Source organism: Scyliorhinus torazame, chromosome 16 (assembly GCF_047496885.1).
Source record: "Scyliorhinus torazame isolate Kashiwa2021f chromosome 16, sScyTor2.1, whole genome shotgun sequence".
Taxonomy (NCBI): domain Eukaryota; kingdom Metazoa; phylum Chordata; class Chondrichthyes; order Carcharhiniformes; family Scyliorhinidae; genus Scyliorhinus; species Scyliorhinus torazame.
This window is the reverse complement of record NC_092722.1, coordinates 18,277,358-18,293,670: the sequence shown is the minus strand read 5'-3', so window position 1 is coordinate 18,293,670 and position 16,313 is coordinate 18,277,358. Positions and strand designations below refer to the sequence as shown.

At 50.0% G+C, this 16,313-nt stretch overlaps 1 protein-coding gene across 1 annotated transcript in view; it reads right to left on the bottom strand.

The window, feature by feature from the left end:
• arhgef16 (Rho guanine nucleotide exchange factor (GEF) 16) overlaps window positions 1-16,313 on the bottom strand; it is a 74,734-nt gene that overhangs the window by 13,129 nt on the left and 45,292 nt on the right. Inside the window, exons 7-9 of the mRNA XM_072478031.1 lie at window positions 6,779-6,931; window positions 6,504-6,633; window positions 4,077-4,151 (exon numbers count right to left, since the gene is read on the bottom strand). Of these exons, the coding sequence (XP_072334132.1) occupies window positions 4,077-4,151; window positions 6,504-6,633; window positions 6,779-6,931 (358 nt within the window). The remainder of the gene's footprint in view (window positions 1-4,076; window positions 4,152-6,503; window positions 6,634-6,778; window positions 6,932-16,313) is intronic.

Here is a 16,313-nt window from a genome sequence, read left to right as displayed (position 1 = left end):
ATATGGCTGCTGACTGAAGGGAGAAACATATTCGTATTGTGAATTCCTCTCCTTCCAAAAAGCCCCAGGAAAATATTGGATTGGATTTGTTTATTGTCACGTGTACCGAGGTACAGTGAAAAGTATTTTTCTGCGAGCAGCTCAACAGATCATTAAATACATGAAAAGAAAAGGGAATAAAAGAAAATACATAATAGGGCAACACAAGGTATACAATGTAACTACGTAAGCACCGGCATCGGGTGAAGCATACAGGGGTATAGTGTTAATGAGGTCAGTCCATAAGAGGGTCATTTAGGAGTCTGGTAACAGTGGGGAAGAAGCTGTTTTTGAGATTGTTTGTGCGTGTTCTGGAAGCTGTTTTTGAGTCTGTTTGTGCGTGTTCTATTTGCTGGAAGCCTTGATTGTGGTCGAGGCCTTGCCGGTGCCACTTCAAGTCCCTCATTGGTTCTGTTAACTGAGCAGCAGTGCTCTCTTGGTTGACCAGGATTCTGGGAATGTGGGCGTTGCCTTAACCAGCATTTATTGTCCATCCCCGATTGTCCGTGAGAAAGTGTCAGTGAGCTGCCTCCTTCTTTGTAACACTTCTTGTAAAGCCATGTGTAAGACCACTGCAGAAGACAGCTAAGAAACAATCATATTCATGTGTATAGACTGGAGCCACGGTGGTTAGCACTGCTGCCTCACGGCGCCAGGGACCCGGGTTCAACTCCGGCCATGGGTGACAATCTGTGTGGAGTCTGCATGTTCACCCCATGTCTGCTTGAGTTTCCTCCGGATGCTCCGGTTTCCTCCCACAGACCAGAAGATGTGCAGGTTAGGTGGATTGGCCATGCTAAATTTCCACTCGTGTTCAAAGATGTGCAGGTTAGGTGGGATTACGGGGATAGGACAGGTGAGTGGGCCTAGGTAGGGTGCTCTTTCGGAGGATCAGTGCAGACTCAATGGACCGAATAGCCACCTTCTACACTGTATGGATTGTATATCGCCCCAGATTGGGTAAGGATGGCAGGTTTTAATCCATTGAGGACATTAGTGAGCCAGTTGGGTGTCACGCAATCAAACTGATGCAGTCATCATTATTCAAACCGGCTGGTAATATCCAAACTTGAATTCAAATTCTCCGATTGCCCGGGAGGATTTGAACTCATGTTCCCTGGATTCTTCTTCCAGTAACACAGCAGGAACTCCACCAGAGGGCTAACCATGCATAGATAACAAGCGGCAAGCCCAGGAAAGCTGTGCCAGGACTGCATAAGGTGATGAGGAGAAGGGGGATTTTAAACTGCTCTCTCCCGCTCCTATTTAGGTCAGCATCACCCTCAAAGACATTGCCCCCAGAGCGCTCCCCCCCCCCACCCACACCAGACACCACACACATCACTCCTAAAGAAAACGCGAGGCAGAGCCAGTGGAGATACGAGATCCCAGAGGAGTAAACAAAGAAAGACATGCATTTATATAGCACCGTTCATCATCTCAGTACATCAGAGAGTTCACAGCAAACTGAATACTTAATGAAGTGCAGCTACTTTTGACACAACAGTAAAGCAATCAATTTGTGCACAGCAAGGATCCAAGGCGATAGTGACCAGATAATATTGGTCAAGGGCCAAATGTTGGGACAATTTCCTGCATTTATTCATAACCCGAGGGAGGATGGGACCTCAGGAGACATCTCTGCCAAAAGCCGGCAGCTCTACAGTGCAGCCTTCCCTCAGTACTGACCCTCTGACATTTCAGCGCTCCCTCAGTACTGACCCTCTGACAGTGCAGCGCTCCCTCAGTACTGACCCTCTGACAGTGCAGCACTCCCTCAGTACTGACCCTCTGACAGTGCAGCACTCCCTCAGTACTGACCCTCTGACAGTGCGGCACTCCCTCAGTACTGACCCTCTGGCAGAGCAGCACTGCCTCAGTACTGACCGTCTGACAGTGCAGCTCTCCCTCAGTACTGACCCTCTCACAGTGCGGCACTCCCTCAGTACTGACCCTCTGGCAGAGCAGCACTGCCTCAGTATTGACCCTCTGACAGAGCAGCACTCCCTCTGTACTGACCCTCTGACAGTGTAGCACTCCCTCAGTACTGAACCTCTGACAGTGTAGCACTCCCTCAGTACTGACCCTCTGACAGTGCAGCACTCACTCAGTACTGACCCTCTGACAGTGCAGCACTCCCTCAGTACTGACCCTCTGACAGTGCGGCACTCCCTCAGTACTGACTCTCTGACAGTTCAGCACTCCCTCAGTGCTGACCCTCTGACAGTGCAGCACTCCCTCAGTACTGACCCTCTGACAGTGCGGCATTCCCTCAGTACTGACCCTCTGGCAGAGCAGCACTCCCTCAGTACTGACCCTCTGACAGTGCAGCACTCCCACAGTACTGACCCTCTGACAGTGCAGCACTCACTCAGTGCTGACCCCTGACAGTGCAGCACTCCCTCAGTACTGACCCCCTGACAGTGCAGCACTCCCTCAGTATTGAACCTCTGACAGAGCAGCACTCCCTCAGTACTGACCCTCTGACAGTGCTGCACTCTCTCAGTACTGACCCTCAGCACTGACCCTCTGACAGTGCAGCACTCCCTCAGTACTGACCCTCTGACAGTGCAGCACTCGCTCAGTACTGACCCCGTGACAGTGCAGCACTCCCTCAGTACTGACCCTCTGACAGTGCAGACCTCCCTCAGTACTGACCCCCTGACAGTGCAGCATCCTTCAGTACTGACCCTCTGACAGTGAAGCACTCCCTCAGTACTGACCCTCTGGCAGTGCAGCACTCCCTCAGTACTGACCCTCTGACAGTGCTGCACTCTCTCAGTACTGACCCTCTGACAGTGCAGCTCTCCCTCAGTACTGACCCTCTGACCCTCTGACAGTGCGGCACTCCCTCAGTACTGACCCTCTGACACTGCAGCACTCCCTCAGTACTGACCCTCTGACAGTGCAGCACTCCCTCAGTACTGACCCACTGACAGTGCAGCACTCCCTCAGTACTGACCCTCTGACAGTGCAGCTCTCCCTCAGTACTGACCCTCTGACAGTGCAGCACTCCCTCAGTACTGACCCTCTGACAGTGCAGCACTCCCTCAGTACTGACCCTCTGACAGTGCAGCACTCCCTCAGTACTGACCCTCTGACAGTGCAGCACTCCCTCAGTATTGACCCCCTGACAGTGCAGCACTCCCTCAGTACTGACCCTCTGACAGGGCAGCACTCCCTCTGTACTGACCCTCTGACAGTGCAGCACTCCCTCAGTACTGACCCTCTGACAGTGCAGCACTCGCTCAGTACTGACCCTCTGACAGTGCGGCACTCCCTCAGTACTGACCCTCTGACAGTGCAGTACTCCCTCAGTACTGACCCCCTGACAGTGCAGCACTCGCTCAGTACTGACCCTCTGACAGTGCAGCACTCCCTCAGCACTGACCCTCTGACAGTGAAGCACTCCCTCAGTACTGACCCCCTGACAGTGCAGCACTCCGTCAGTATTGAACCTCTGACATTGCGGCACTCCCTCAGTACTGACCCTCTGACAGTGCAGCACTCCCTCAGTATCAACCCTCTGGAAGTGCAGCATCCTTCAGTACTGACCCCCTGACAGAGCAGCACTCCCTCAGTACTGACCCTCTGACAGTGCAGCACTCCCTCAGTACTGACTCTCTGACAGTGCGGCGCTCCCTCAGTACTGACCCTCTGACAGTGCGGCACTCCCTCAGTACTGACCCTCTGACAGTGCGGCACTCCCTCAGTACTACTTGAAGAGGCAGACAGGTGCAGAGAAATATAAACGGGAACATGGATGGTGTTGCTGGTCTAACAACCTGCATCCGGTCCAGGACTATGAGAAAGAATAAAGATATCAGAAGAGTCTGCCTGATTCGAGCAGGATTCAAAACTGAATCGACAGAGGAGGGAGACCTGCTTAGGGTAAAAGCAGCAGCTGGAAGAATGTGGCAGAAGCGAGTGAGGAGGAAGCAACTTCCTGCTGCCCCTACCGAGGATGGATGGGTTGACCAACTACTGACCTGTATAGAGGAGGGGGGCGGGGGGGGTTGGACAATATTGCCCTGTACCTTACTGATGGCTTTCAATGCCCTGGTGGCTGCATCGTACTCCAGTTGAAAACGGTTTGTTTTCTGACAAATGGTCTGAAAGACAAATGAGAGATTAGTGTGGAAACGCAGCAATACAAAGGGAACGATCCGGGAGTCACATTGTACAGTCCGTCACCTCACAAGTAATACAGTCGGATTGAGGTACCTCAGAACGGGACATGCTGAATGGAGACAAGTTGAATTTCATTGTGCTCCCTGCAATTTTCAAGTCAAAAGGTTCTGTAACGTACTTCTTTAAATTTGATGAATAAAGTATATTTTTGGGAGAAACATCGGTCCCAGCTTTCTCTTTTGAAAGGGTCAAGTTTCAGTTTGATCCCCTCCCAAGCAGTCAGGGCTTGGGACTCGGGAGCCCAGATCACACAGCACTAACTTACACTCGCAATCAAAAAGGACCGTTTGCAAGGCCCTCTGCAGGGCAAGGGCTAGACCCAGGGAGGAGCTGGGTGGGGGGGCGTCACTACAGAGACAGCAGTCTCATCCGGGCTGATCTGACACTATTTGAATACATTGTGCAGCGAGAGTCAACTCCTGCAAGAAGGAATTAGATCCAGCGATTGGGGTGAAATGGTTCAAGAGATATAAGGGTGGGTGGGGGTGGGGCTGGATCAATATTGAACTTGATGATCAGCCATGATCACACTGAATGTTGGAGCAGGCTCGATGGGCCGAATGGCCTCCTCCTGCTTCTATTTTCTACGTATGTTTCGATGTATTAGCAATGATGGTGGGACTGGCCTGGTGCGAGTGTCAAACTCAGGGGCTGGAGATTCCAGTTCATTACCCAGTCTGCAAAGCTATTCCGAAACAAAGCAATGAATTGGTTGCTTTGTAAGGTAAACATCACCATCGCTTTAATTATCACATAATGCTTAAACCAATATTGTGAGCGGAACAAAACACACTCATACACACACAGTTAACAAAACAAGTCCATTCACATTCCAATTTTGCTGAAAGAATTTTCTGGAAAGCATTGCTGCAATGGGGAATGATACTTCACTTCCATTTCATAGAATCATACAATTTACAGTGCAGGAGGCCATTCGGCCCATCGAGTCTGCACCGGCCCCTGGAAAGAGCACCCCACCCAAGCCCACATCTCCACCCTATCCCTGTGACCCAGTAACCCCCACCTAACCTTTCTTTTGGGATGCTAAAGGGCAATTTAGCATGACCAATCCACCTAACCTGCACATCTTTGGACTGTGGGAGGAAACTGGAGCACCCGGAGGAAACCCACCCAGACAGTGACCCAAGCCGGGAATCAAACCTGGGACCCTGGAGCTGTGAAGCAACAGTGCTAACCACTGTGCTACCGTGCTGCCCATTTCTAGCAATGTTTTAGCCCAGGCGAATGACAACGAGGGAGGAACAGATAGAGAGATGGTCCTGAAGCCAGCGCCTCCCACACATCTCTCGGGAACATCCCAAAGTGCCTGACAAGACTGCATTACATTTCAGTGTCAAATGGAGGCAAACGTGACAGCCATTGCACAGCATGATCCCGTAAGCAGCACTGAGAGGAATGAGTTGATGTGTTTTTTATGCTGTTGGTTGAGGGAGGAAATGTTGGCTGGGAGTCTCTCGGGGAGCCCCCTTCACTTTACCAGGTCATGTTCTGGCACCTTTAGTGAAGGAACAGGTCCTGTTAAGGAATACAATGGACTGTCCACTACAGCCTCACAGAGACCCACTGGTCTTCTATGTTGCAAATCCCAACGCAGCCACACAAACGACCCTCTGCTAACCGATAAAACAACCCCTTCACATTTCAGAGACTATTCCACATCCAGGGAACCAGTTTGCATTTTTTTTTAGTTTTATGGATATGTTGATGTGTGGGAGGAGCTTTATGTGGCGCATAAACACGGACAGAGACTTGTTGAGCCAAATTGTCCATTTCTGTGCTGCGAGTATAATGTACATCTGCAACGTGTTGAGTACTGAACATTCGCTTGAAATGAGATTGGGCTCATTCAGCCCATTAAGCTCCTTTCTCAGTTCATGAGCAATCTGCTCCGTCACACACTCAAACCTCACACATTTGTCAGGTGGCCTGAACTTTTACTGGTCTCAGAAGTCCGGAGGTCAGACTCAGAATCGCAGTGCAGAAGAGGCCCTTCGGCCCCATCGGGTCTGCACCGACGCATGAAAGGCCCCGGCCTGCCTACCCAACCCCACTTGCCAGCATTCACAGAATCACAGATATTGTCGCACTCCCCCCCCGCCCCCCCACCCCCCCCCGCCCCCACCCCCCACTACGCTCTGTCGAGAGCCATGTGTAGAGATGTCAGCCTTAAATTGCCGTAAATTTTAGTCATCAATAACCCGCCAGCCAGTGATCCCACACAAACCAGGTAAGAGAGATGCCTGGCAACCTACATCCATGAGGAGTGGCAGTCGGGTCACCCTCTGCATGGGCAGAATCAAGAAGGAGATGATGGGCAGGCCTCCACATTCCGGCACACTCTGAATCTGCTGCAGGGTTTCTTTGAACTGCGTGTTGGAGTTGCTGCAAGAGGCAAAAGAAGAATGTTAACCGACACCCGGGATCAGTGACCCATCGACACAGCCTAACCAGGTAGGCCCAGGCTTCGCTGTCAGTCCCAACACATTGTTGATAATGCTAAGAGTTTCAAAGACCTCTCTGGACTTACAGTAACTTCTGTAGTGTTCTTTGCTGGTAAATTTCATTTGAGCAGTAGATGACATAAGCATCAAAACGGTTTGATGTATGATATTCCACAATGTCACTGATTTCGCGTATTACTGGGTTTTGCTTGTGTCGCATTTCAAGGTCATCAAAAAATCTAAAGAGAAGGAAAGAGTAATTTTAATAAAAAGCAGCCGTCATTTCTTGTTGGTATAAGAGTCCTTCCCATTTATTTTCTTTGTTCCCATTTTTTTTGTTTTGTTATTTTTGGTCTGGTGACCCATAATCAGAATGTGCCTTTCAGCAGAAGAGTGCTTGCCAGGACAGTGTGCTCCTAGGGTTTTTACTTTGGAGAGGAGAAACCAGACTCATCGGCACTGAGTGAATCTTAGGGAACCGGTTTTGGAGGAAGTTGGTTCGATTGGTTGGCTGGCAACTCGTGGGTTGACCAGGGATAGTGTTCTGCCTGACAACCATCAGATATTGGTTCTTGCGTGATGCTTTCTGAGAGAACTGAGCAGACGTGTTTAGACCTTGGAAGGAGAAGAAACGCATTGTCTCTCTTTTACTCTTGCTGAAGAAACTACTTTATTGTTCTAAAACCAGTGAATGCCTGGCATATCTTTGCTGTAAACTTGAAAGGATCCGGAATCTGTAGAAAACGTAGACAACCTTGCCACAGAGAACCATATAAATCCTCTAGATCCTCGAAGGAAGAGGAGCTGTGTTCCTCCCACTCTCTGTTGCGGTTTGCCTGCTGTCACTGTGAGTCTGAAGTGAAGATCATCATAAGCTGAAGGAAAAGAAAGTACCCAACTGAAGGCCTAACCTTGAGAAAGAAACGAACTGGAAGACATCCATCTGAATCAAAGATCCTTATCCTTTAATTTTATACTTTCTTTACCGCTCAACCACCCTTTTCCCTCTGTGTTGTTTGCCTGTGTGTCTGTGCAAACATCTCCCACCAACAGCAATACAGCAATCATTGACCTCAGGATGTTCCAAGAACTAACCTGGATCAAATCAAACCAAAGGCCAGTTGCCATCATCACCAAACTTTTTTACCAACACCTTGCATTTATGTAGCACCTTTAAACATAGCAAATCATCCCAAAGTGCATCACAGCTGGGTGCATGAGCAAAGGAGCATCTTCAAGGGCAGGAGGTGGAGCAGTGAAGAGGTTTAGGGAGGGAAATTCACAGCCGAGGGCCTTGGCAGCTGAAGGCACGGCTGCCAATGTTGGGGGTACACACAACGTTAAAAGTGGAGGAGTTGAGCTCTCAGAGGATTAAGTTAAATATTATCCATCCATTGAAGTTTTGATTCACAGGCTAATAAAATAATAGCAAAAGCCATCACATCAACACCCGCAGCCACCCCCCCCCCTCCTTTAATTAGATATTGGCCAGTTTACCATCAGCTCATGCCCCTTTAATTAGAAATCTGCCAATTTTGTCAGCACCCTGACTGCCCCTTCGAACAGAAATCTGGCAATGTCACCAGCAGACTGACTGCCCCTTTAATTAGAAATCTAGCAACTTTAATCAGCACACCACCCCGTTAAGCAGTGGTCTAGGTCAAAGGCCATCCTGAAGACACCCGGTTCTAATCCCAGAAAACAGTTAGTCTGTTCAGATTAAATAGATGACCATTTTCTGTGTGTCATGTAACTCTATCCAAGGGCATGAAGAATCCACTATTCTTCACAATGAATGGAGGAGCTCAACGCTGCTCTGAATTAGATTTTGTTATCTGCTCTTATGGATCCAATAGTTAATATTTATCCCACTTGCAGCAATTTGACCTGACGGTCACGCCCCCACACCCCACACTTCCAACAAGATCTCTTTGAGTTAGCGACACAAAACATAGTGTTTAATGTCTCTCACAGTCACATATACCAACCGACAGCAATATAAAGCACCACATCCCATATGTGGCTCAGTGGGTAGCACAGTTGCCTTGAAGTGAGGAGGTTATTGGTTAATGCCCCAGGTCAGGGGACTGGGCTGACACTTTTAGTGTGGTACTGAGGGAGAGCTGCAGTGTGGTACTGAGGGGGAGCTGCACTGTGGTACCGAGGGGGAGCTGCAGTGTGGTAGTGAGGGAGAGCTGCAGTGTGGTAGTGAGGGAGAGCTGCAGTGTGGTAGTGAGGGAGAGCTGCAGTGTGGTAGTGAGGGAGAGCTGCAGTGTGGTAGTGAGGGAGAGCTGCAGTGTGGTAGTGAGGGAGAGCTGCAGTGTGGTAGTGAGGGAGAGCTGCAGTGTGGTAGTGAGGGAGAGCTGCAGTGTGGTAGTGAGGGAGAGTTGCAGTGAATACTGAGGGAGAGCTGCAGTGTGGTTCTGAGGGAGAGCTGCAGTGTGGTACCGAGGGAGAGCTGCAGTGTGGTACTGAGGGAGAGCTGCAGTGTGGTACTGAGGGAGAGCTGCAGTGTGGTAGTGAGGGAGAGCTGCAGTGTGGTACTGAGGGAGAGCTGCAGTGTGGTACCGAGGGAGAGCTGCAGTGTGGTACTGAGGGAGAGCTGCAGTGTGGTACCGAGGGAGAGCTGCAGTGTGGTACTGAGGGAGAGCTGCAGTGTGGTAGTGAGGGAGAGCTGCAGTGTGGTAGTGAGGGAGAGCTGCAGTGTGGTAGTGAGGGAGAGCTGCAGTGTGGTACTGAGGGAGAGCTGCAGTGTGGTAGTGAGGGAGAGCTGCAGTGTGGTACTGAGGGAGAGCTGCAGTGTGGTAGTGAGGGAGAGCTGCAGTGTGGTAGTGAGGGAGAGCTGCAGTGTGGTAGTGAGGGAGAGCTGCAGTGTGGTAGTGAGGGAGAGCTGCAGTGTGGTAGTGAGGGAGAGCTGCAGTGTGGTAGTGAGGGAGAGCTGCAGTGTGGTAGTGAGGGAGAGTTGCAGTGAATACTGAGGGAGAGCTGCAGTGTGGTTCTGAGGGAGAGCTGCAGTGTGGTACTGAGGGAGAGCTGCAGTGTGGTACTGAGGGAGAGCTGCAGTGTGGTAGTGAGGGAGAGCTGCAGTGTGGTAGTGAGGGAGAGCTGCAGTGTGGTACTGAGGGAGAGCTGCAGTGTGGTAGTGAGGGAGAGCTGCAGTGTGGTACCGAGGGAGAGTTGCAGTGGAGACTGAGGGGGAGCTGCAGTGTGGTAGTGAGGGAGGGCTGCAGTGTGGTAGTGAGGGAGAGTTGCAGTGGAGACTGAGGGGGAGCTGCAGTGTGGTAGTGAGGGAGAGCTGCAGTGTGGTAGTGAGGGAGAGTTGCAGTGAATACGGAGGGAGAGCTGCAGTGTGGTAGTGAGGGAGAGCTGCAGTGTGGTAGTGAGGGAGAGCTGCAGTGTGGTAGTGAGGGAGAGTTGCAGTGAATACGGAGGGAGAGCTGCAGTGTGGTAGTGAGGGAGAGCTGCAGTGTGGTAGTGAGGGAGAGCTGCAGTGTGGTAGTGAGGGAGAGCTGCAGTGTGGTACTGAGGGATAGCTGCAGTGTGGTAGTGAGGGAGAGCTGCAGTGTGGTAGTGAGGGAGAGCTGCAGTGTGGTAGTGAGGGAGAGCTGCAGTGTGGTAGTGAGGGAGAGCTGCAGTGTGGTAGTGAGGGAGAGTTGCAGTGAATACTGAGGGAGAGCTGCAGTGTGGTAGTGAGGGAGAGCTGCAGTGTGGTAGTGAGGGAGAGCTGCAGTGTGGTAGTGAGGGAGAGCTGCAGTGTGTTTCTGAGGGAGAGTTGCAGTGAATACTGAGGGAGAGTTGCAGTGTGGTAGTGAGGGAGAGTTGCAGTGTGGTAGTGAGGGAGAGCTGCAGTGTGGTAGTGAGGGAGAGTTGCAGTGAATACTGAGGGAGAGCTGCAGTGTGGTAGTGAGGGAGAGCTGCAGTGTGGTAGTGAGGGAGAGCTGCAGTGTGGTAGTGAGGGAGAGCTGCAGTGTGTTTCTGAGGGAGAGTTGCAGTGAATACTGAGGGAGAGTTGCAGTGTGGTACTGAGGGAGAGCTGCAAAGCTGTGGTAGTATGCATTAGGGGTCATGTGGGACTGTGAAGCCGTGATGCCATTGGCTGACAGATCCCGGGTCCTGGTTGGCTGTTGATCTCTAGCTCCGCCCTGAAGGCGGAGTATAAGAACCAGGAGTTCTCCCCGCAGCTCCAGCCTGTTGCTGAACTGCGGGGAACAAGTCACGCTTAATAAAGCCTCATCGACTTCATCTCTATTCGTCTCTCGTAAGTCATTGTGCGCTACAAAAGCCAGAGGTGCTGTTCTGATTTGAGCAAGCTGACTTTGCATTAGCAAGACCTCCTACTTCCACCTGGGCAATGCGGCTTCTCCTGTCTCAGCCCATGTGCTGCTGAAATCCACATTCATGACTGTGTAACCTCCGTCTGCTCGACTATTTCCATGTTCTACTGGCTTCAGCTTATCCCAAAATGTGCTACCTGTATATTAACTCGTTCCAAGACCCATTCCCCCTCTCTCCCTGTGCTCTTATTCTGGTAACGCCTCATTTGTCAAATTCTCATCGTTTGGTTCAAATCCCTCCCTGGCCGTGTCCCTGCCCGTCTCTGTAACTTCCTCCAGCTCTGCAAGATCTCTTCATTCCTGCACATCCCTCATTTTAATCAGGCACCCTTGGCAGCCATGCCTTCAGTTCCCGAGGCCCCAGGCTCTGAAATTCCCTCCCTAACCCTCTCTGGATCTCCACCTTCCCATCCCCTCCTGTAAGACGCTGCTTAAAACCCTCCCCCTTTTGGCCATTTGCCCAAATATCTCCTCTGCGGCGAACATTGTGTCATAATATTTGTGTGCAATGCTTTGGGATGTTTTACCACCTTAAAGGCGCTATATAAATGCAAACTTCCGTTGTTGTTCCTGAGGCCCACAAGAATGGACAGGTGAGTGAAGACAGCACTTTGACTGACAAAGCGGCCCCAAATGCATCACAACACCCCCCACACAAAGAGCTGGTGTTCATTGGTCGAGGAGCTAACATTAAATTTATATAAACCGCTTGTGGAATATTGAACACAGTTCTGGTCTACACAGTACAAAAAGGAAAAAGTACAGAAATGATCTCGAGGAATTGGGAAGAAAAGTTGCCTTTATATAGCACCTTTCACATTCGCGAGCTATCTCATAGGCATTTTACAGCCAATGCAGTACTCTCTTTTTTGGAAGAATAGTCACTGTTGAAAGGTGAAGGCTCCAACTACCAGGAGAGATGGATCAGCCTGGGAATTTTTTTTGGTGGGGGAAGAGGAAACCTGATCAAGGTATTTGAAATCGTGAAGAGATTCTCTAGGGTGGACGTAGAGAGATTGTTTCCACTTGTGGGTGAATTCAGAACAAGAGGACATGAATAGAAGAAGATTACTAACAGATACATTTTGGTCAAGTGCGGAGTCTGCACATCCTCCCCGTGTGTGCGTGGGTTTCCTCTGGGTGCTCCGGTTTCCTCCCACAGTCCAAAGATGTGCAGGTTAGGTGGATTGGCCATGATAAATTGCCCTTAGTGTCCAAAATTGCCCTTAGTGTTGGGTGGGGTTACTGGGTTGTGGGGATAGGGTGGAGGTGTTGACCTTGGGTGGGGCGCTCTTTCCAAGAGCCGGTGCAGACTCGATGGGCCGAATGGCCTCCTTCTGCACTGTAAAAAAAAAAAAAAATTCCTTCAACAGAGAGGAAAGTGACAATGACATTCCCTCCATCCATTTGTTTGCACTGAGTGCTGAATTTGGTGCATTTTGAGTGCTATAGTAAGAGTTTGGTGACCGAGGGAGTTAGGTGAGGAGGGAGTAAGGTGCTCCTTTCATTTTGTTTCCATCATTTCCGCAAAGAGTGAGGAGAGAGCCAGGAGTTTACAGGAAGTGTAGCTGACTGGGAGCAGAGTCGGAGGGCGGAGATCTAGTTAGTCCACAGGGTAGCTATATTCTGTCAGGTAAGAGGGGATGGAGGCTAGGCCAGTTGCATGCTCCTCCTGTAGGATGTGGGTGGTGAGGGATACCACCGGTGTCCCCGCTGACTATACCTGCGGGAAGTGCACCCAACTTCAGCTCCTCAAAGACCGTGTTAGGGAACTGGAGCTGAAGATGGATGAACTTCGGATCATCCGGGAGGCAGAGGGGGTGATTGAGAAGAGTTACAGGGAGGTAACCACACCCAAGGTACAGGACAAGAATAGCTGGGTTACAGTCAGGGGGAAAAAACAAACAGGCAGACAGTGCAGGGATCCCTCGTGGCCGTTCCCCTTCAAAACAAGTATACCGTTTTGGATGCTGTTGGGGGGATGACCTACCGGGGGAAGGCCTAGCGGCCAGGTCTCTGGCACTGAGTCTGGCTCTGGGGCTCAGAAGGGAAGGGGGGGAGAATAGAAAAGCAATAGTTGTAGGAGATTCAATGGTTAGGGGAATAGATAGGAGATTCTGTGGTCGCGAGCGAGACTCCCAGAAGGTATGTTGCCTCCCGGGTGCCAGGGTCAGGGATGTCTCGGATCGTGTCTTCAGGATCCTTAAAGGGGAGGGGGAGCAGCCAGAAGTCGTGGTGCACATTGGTACCAACGACATAGGTAGGAAAAGGGGTGTGGAGGTAATAAACAAGTTTAGGGAGTTAGGCTGGAAGTTAAAAGCCAGGACAGACAGAGTTGTCATCTCTGGTTTGTTGCCGGTGCCACGTGATAGCGAGGCTAGGAATAGGGAGAGAGTGCAGTTGAACACATGGCTGCAGGAATGGTGTAGTAGGTAGGGCTTCAGGTATTTGGATAATTGGAGCGCATTCTGGGGAAGGTGGGACCTGTACAAGCAGGACGGGTTGCATCTGAACCAGAGGGGCACCAATATCCTGGGAGGGAGGTTTTCTAGTACTCTTCGGGAGGGTTTAAACTAATTTGGCAGGGGAATGAGAACCGGATTTGCAGTCCAGCAACTAAGGTAGCCAATATTGGGGAAAGGTTCAGAAGTCATAGGGTAGTAGTCATGGGTGACTTTAACTTCCTAAATATTGAGTGGAAACTCTTTAGATCAAATAGTTTGGATGGGGTGGTGTTTGTGCAGTGTGTCCAGGAAGCTTTTCTAACACAGTATGTAGATTGTCCGACCAGAGGAAGAGCAATATTGGATTTAGTACTTGGTAATGAACCAGGGCAAGTGATAGATTTGTTAGTGGGAGAGCATTTTGGAGATAGTGACCACAATTCTGTGACTTTCACTTTAGTAATGGAGAGGGATAGGTGCGTGCAACAGGGCAAGGTTTACAATTGGGGGAAGGGTAAATACGATGTTGTCAGACAAGAATTGAAGTGCATAAGTTGGGAACATAGGCTGTCAGGGAAGGACACAAGTGAAATGTGGAACTTGTTCAAGGAACAGGTACTACGTGTCCTTGATATGTATGTCCCTGTCAGGCAGGGAAGAGATGGTCGAGTGAGGGAACCATGGTTGACAAGAGAGGTTGAATGTCTTGTTAAGAGGAAAAAGGAGACTTACGTAAGGCTGAGGAAACAAGGTTCAGACAGGGCATTGGAGGGATACAAGATAGCCAGGAGGGAACTGAAGAAAGGGATTAGGAGAGCTAAGAGAGGGCATGAACAATCTTTGGCGGGTAGGATCAAGGAAAACCCCAAGGCCTTTTACACATATATGAGAAATATGAGAATGACTAGAGCGAGGGTAGGTCCGATCAAGGACAGTAGCGGGAGATTGTGTATTGAGTCTGAAGAGATAGGAGAGGTCTTGAACGAGTACTTTTCTTCTGTATTTACAAATGAGAGGGGCGATATTGTTGGAGAGGACAGTGTGAAACAGACTGGTAAGCTCGAGGAAATACTTGTTAGGAAGGAAGATGTGTTGGGCATTTTGAAAAACTTGAGGATAGACAAGTCCCCCGGGCCTGACGGGATATATCCAAGGATTCTATGGGAAGCAAGAGATGAAATTGCAGAGCCGTTGGCAATGATCTTTTCGTCCTCACTGTCAACAGGGGTGGTACCAGGGGATTGGAGAGTGGCGAATGTTGTGCCCCTGTTCAAAAAAGGGACTAGGCATAACCCTGGGAATTACAGGCCAGTTAGTCTTACTTCGGTGGTAGGCAAAGTAATGGAAAGGGTACTGAAGGATAGGATTTCTGAGCATCTGGAAATACACTGCTTGATTAGGGATAGTCAGCACGGATTTGTGAGGGGTAGGTCTTGCCTTACAAATCTTATTGAATTCTTTGAGGAGGTGACCAAGCATGTGGATGAAGGTAAAGCAGTGGATGTAGTATACATGGATTTTAGTAAGGCATTTGATAAGGTTCCCCATGGTAGGCTTCTGCAGAAAGTAAGGAGGCATGGGATAGTGGGAAATTTGGCCAGTTGGATAACGAACTGGCTAACCGATAGAAGTCAGAGAGTGGTGGTGGATGGCAAATATTCAGCCTGGATCCCAGTTACCAGTGGCGTACCGCAGGGATCAGTTCTGGGTCCTCTGCTGTTTGTGATTTTCATTAATGACTTGGATGAGGGTGTTGAAGGGTGGGTCAGTAAATTTGCAGACGACACGAAGATTGGTGGAGTTGTGGATAGTAAGGAGGGCTGTTGTCGGCTGCAAAGAGACATAGATAGGATGCAGAGCTGGGCTGAGAAGTGGCAGATGGAGTTTAACCCTGAAAAGTGTGAGGTTGTCCATTTTGGAAGGACAAAGATGAATGCGGAATACAGGGTTAACGGTAGAGTTCTTGGCAATGTGGAGGAGCAGAGAGATCTTGGGGTCTATGTTCATACATCTTTGAAAGTTGCCACTCAAGTGGATAGAGCTGTGAAGAAGGCCTATGGTGTGCTCGCGTTCATTAACAGAGGGATTGAATTTAAGAGCCGTGAGGTGATGATGCAGCTGTACAAAACTTTGGTAAGGCCACATTTGGAGTACTGTGTACAGTTCTGGTCACCTCATTTTAGGAAGGATGTGGAAGCTTTGGAAAAGGTGCAAAGAAGATTTACCAGGATGTTGCCTGGAATGGAGAGTAGGTCTTACGAGGAAAGGTTGAGGGTGCTAGGCCTTTTCTCATTAGAACGGAGAAGGATGAGGGGCGACTTGATAGAGGTTTATAAGATGATCAGGGGAATAGATAGAGTAGACAGTCAGAGACTTTTTCCCCGGGTGGAACAAACCATTACAAGGGGACATAAATTTAAGGTGAAAGGTGGAAGATATAGGAGGGATATCAGAGGTAGGTTCTTTACCCAGAGAGTAGTGGGGGCATGGAATGCACTGCCTGTGGAAGTAGTTGAGTCGGAAACATTAGGGACCTTCAAGCAGCTATTGGATAGGTACATGGATTACGGTAAAATTATATAGTGTAGATTTATTTGTTCTTAAGGGCAGCATGGTAGCATTGTGGATAGCACAATTGCTTCGCAGCTCCAGGGTCCCAGGTTCGATTCCGGCTTGGGTCACTGTCTGTGCGGAGTCTGCACGTCCTCCCCGTCTGCGTGGGTTTCCTCGGGTGCTCCGGTTTCCTCCCACAGTCCAAAGATGTGCAGGGTAGGTGGATTGGCCACGATAAATTGCCCTTAGTGCCCAAAGTTGCCCTTGGTGTTGGGTGGAGGTGTTGAGTT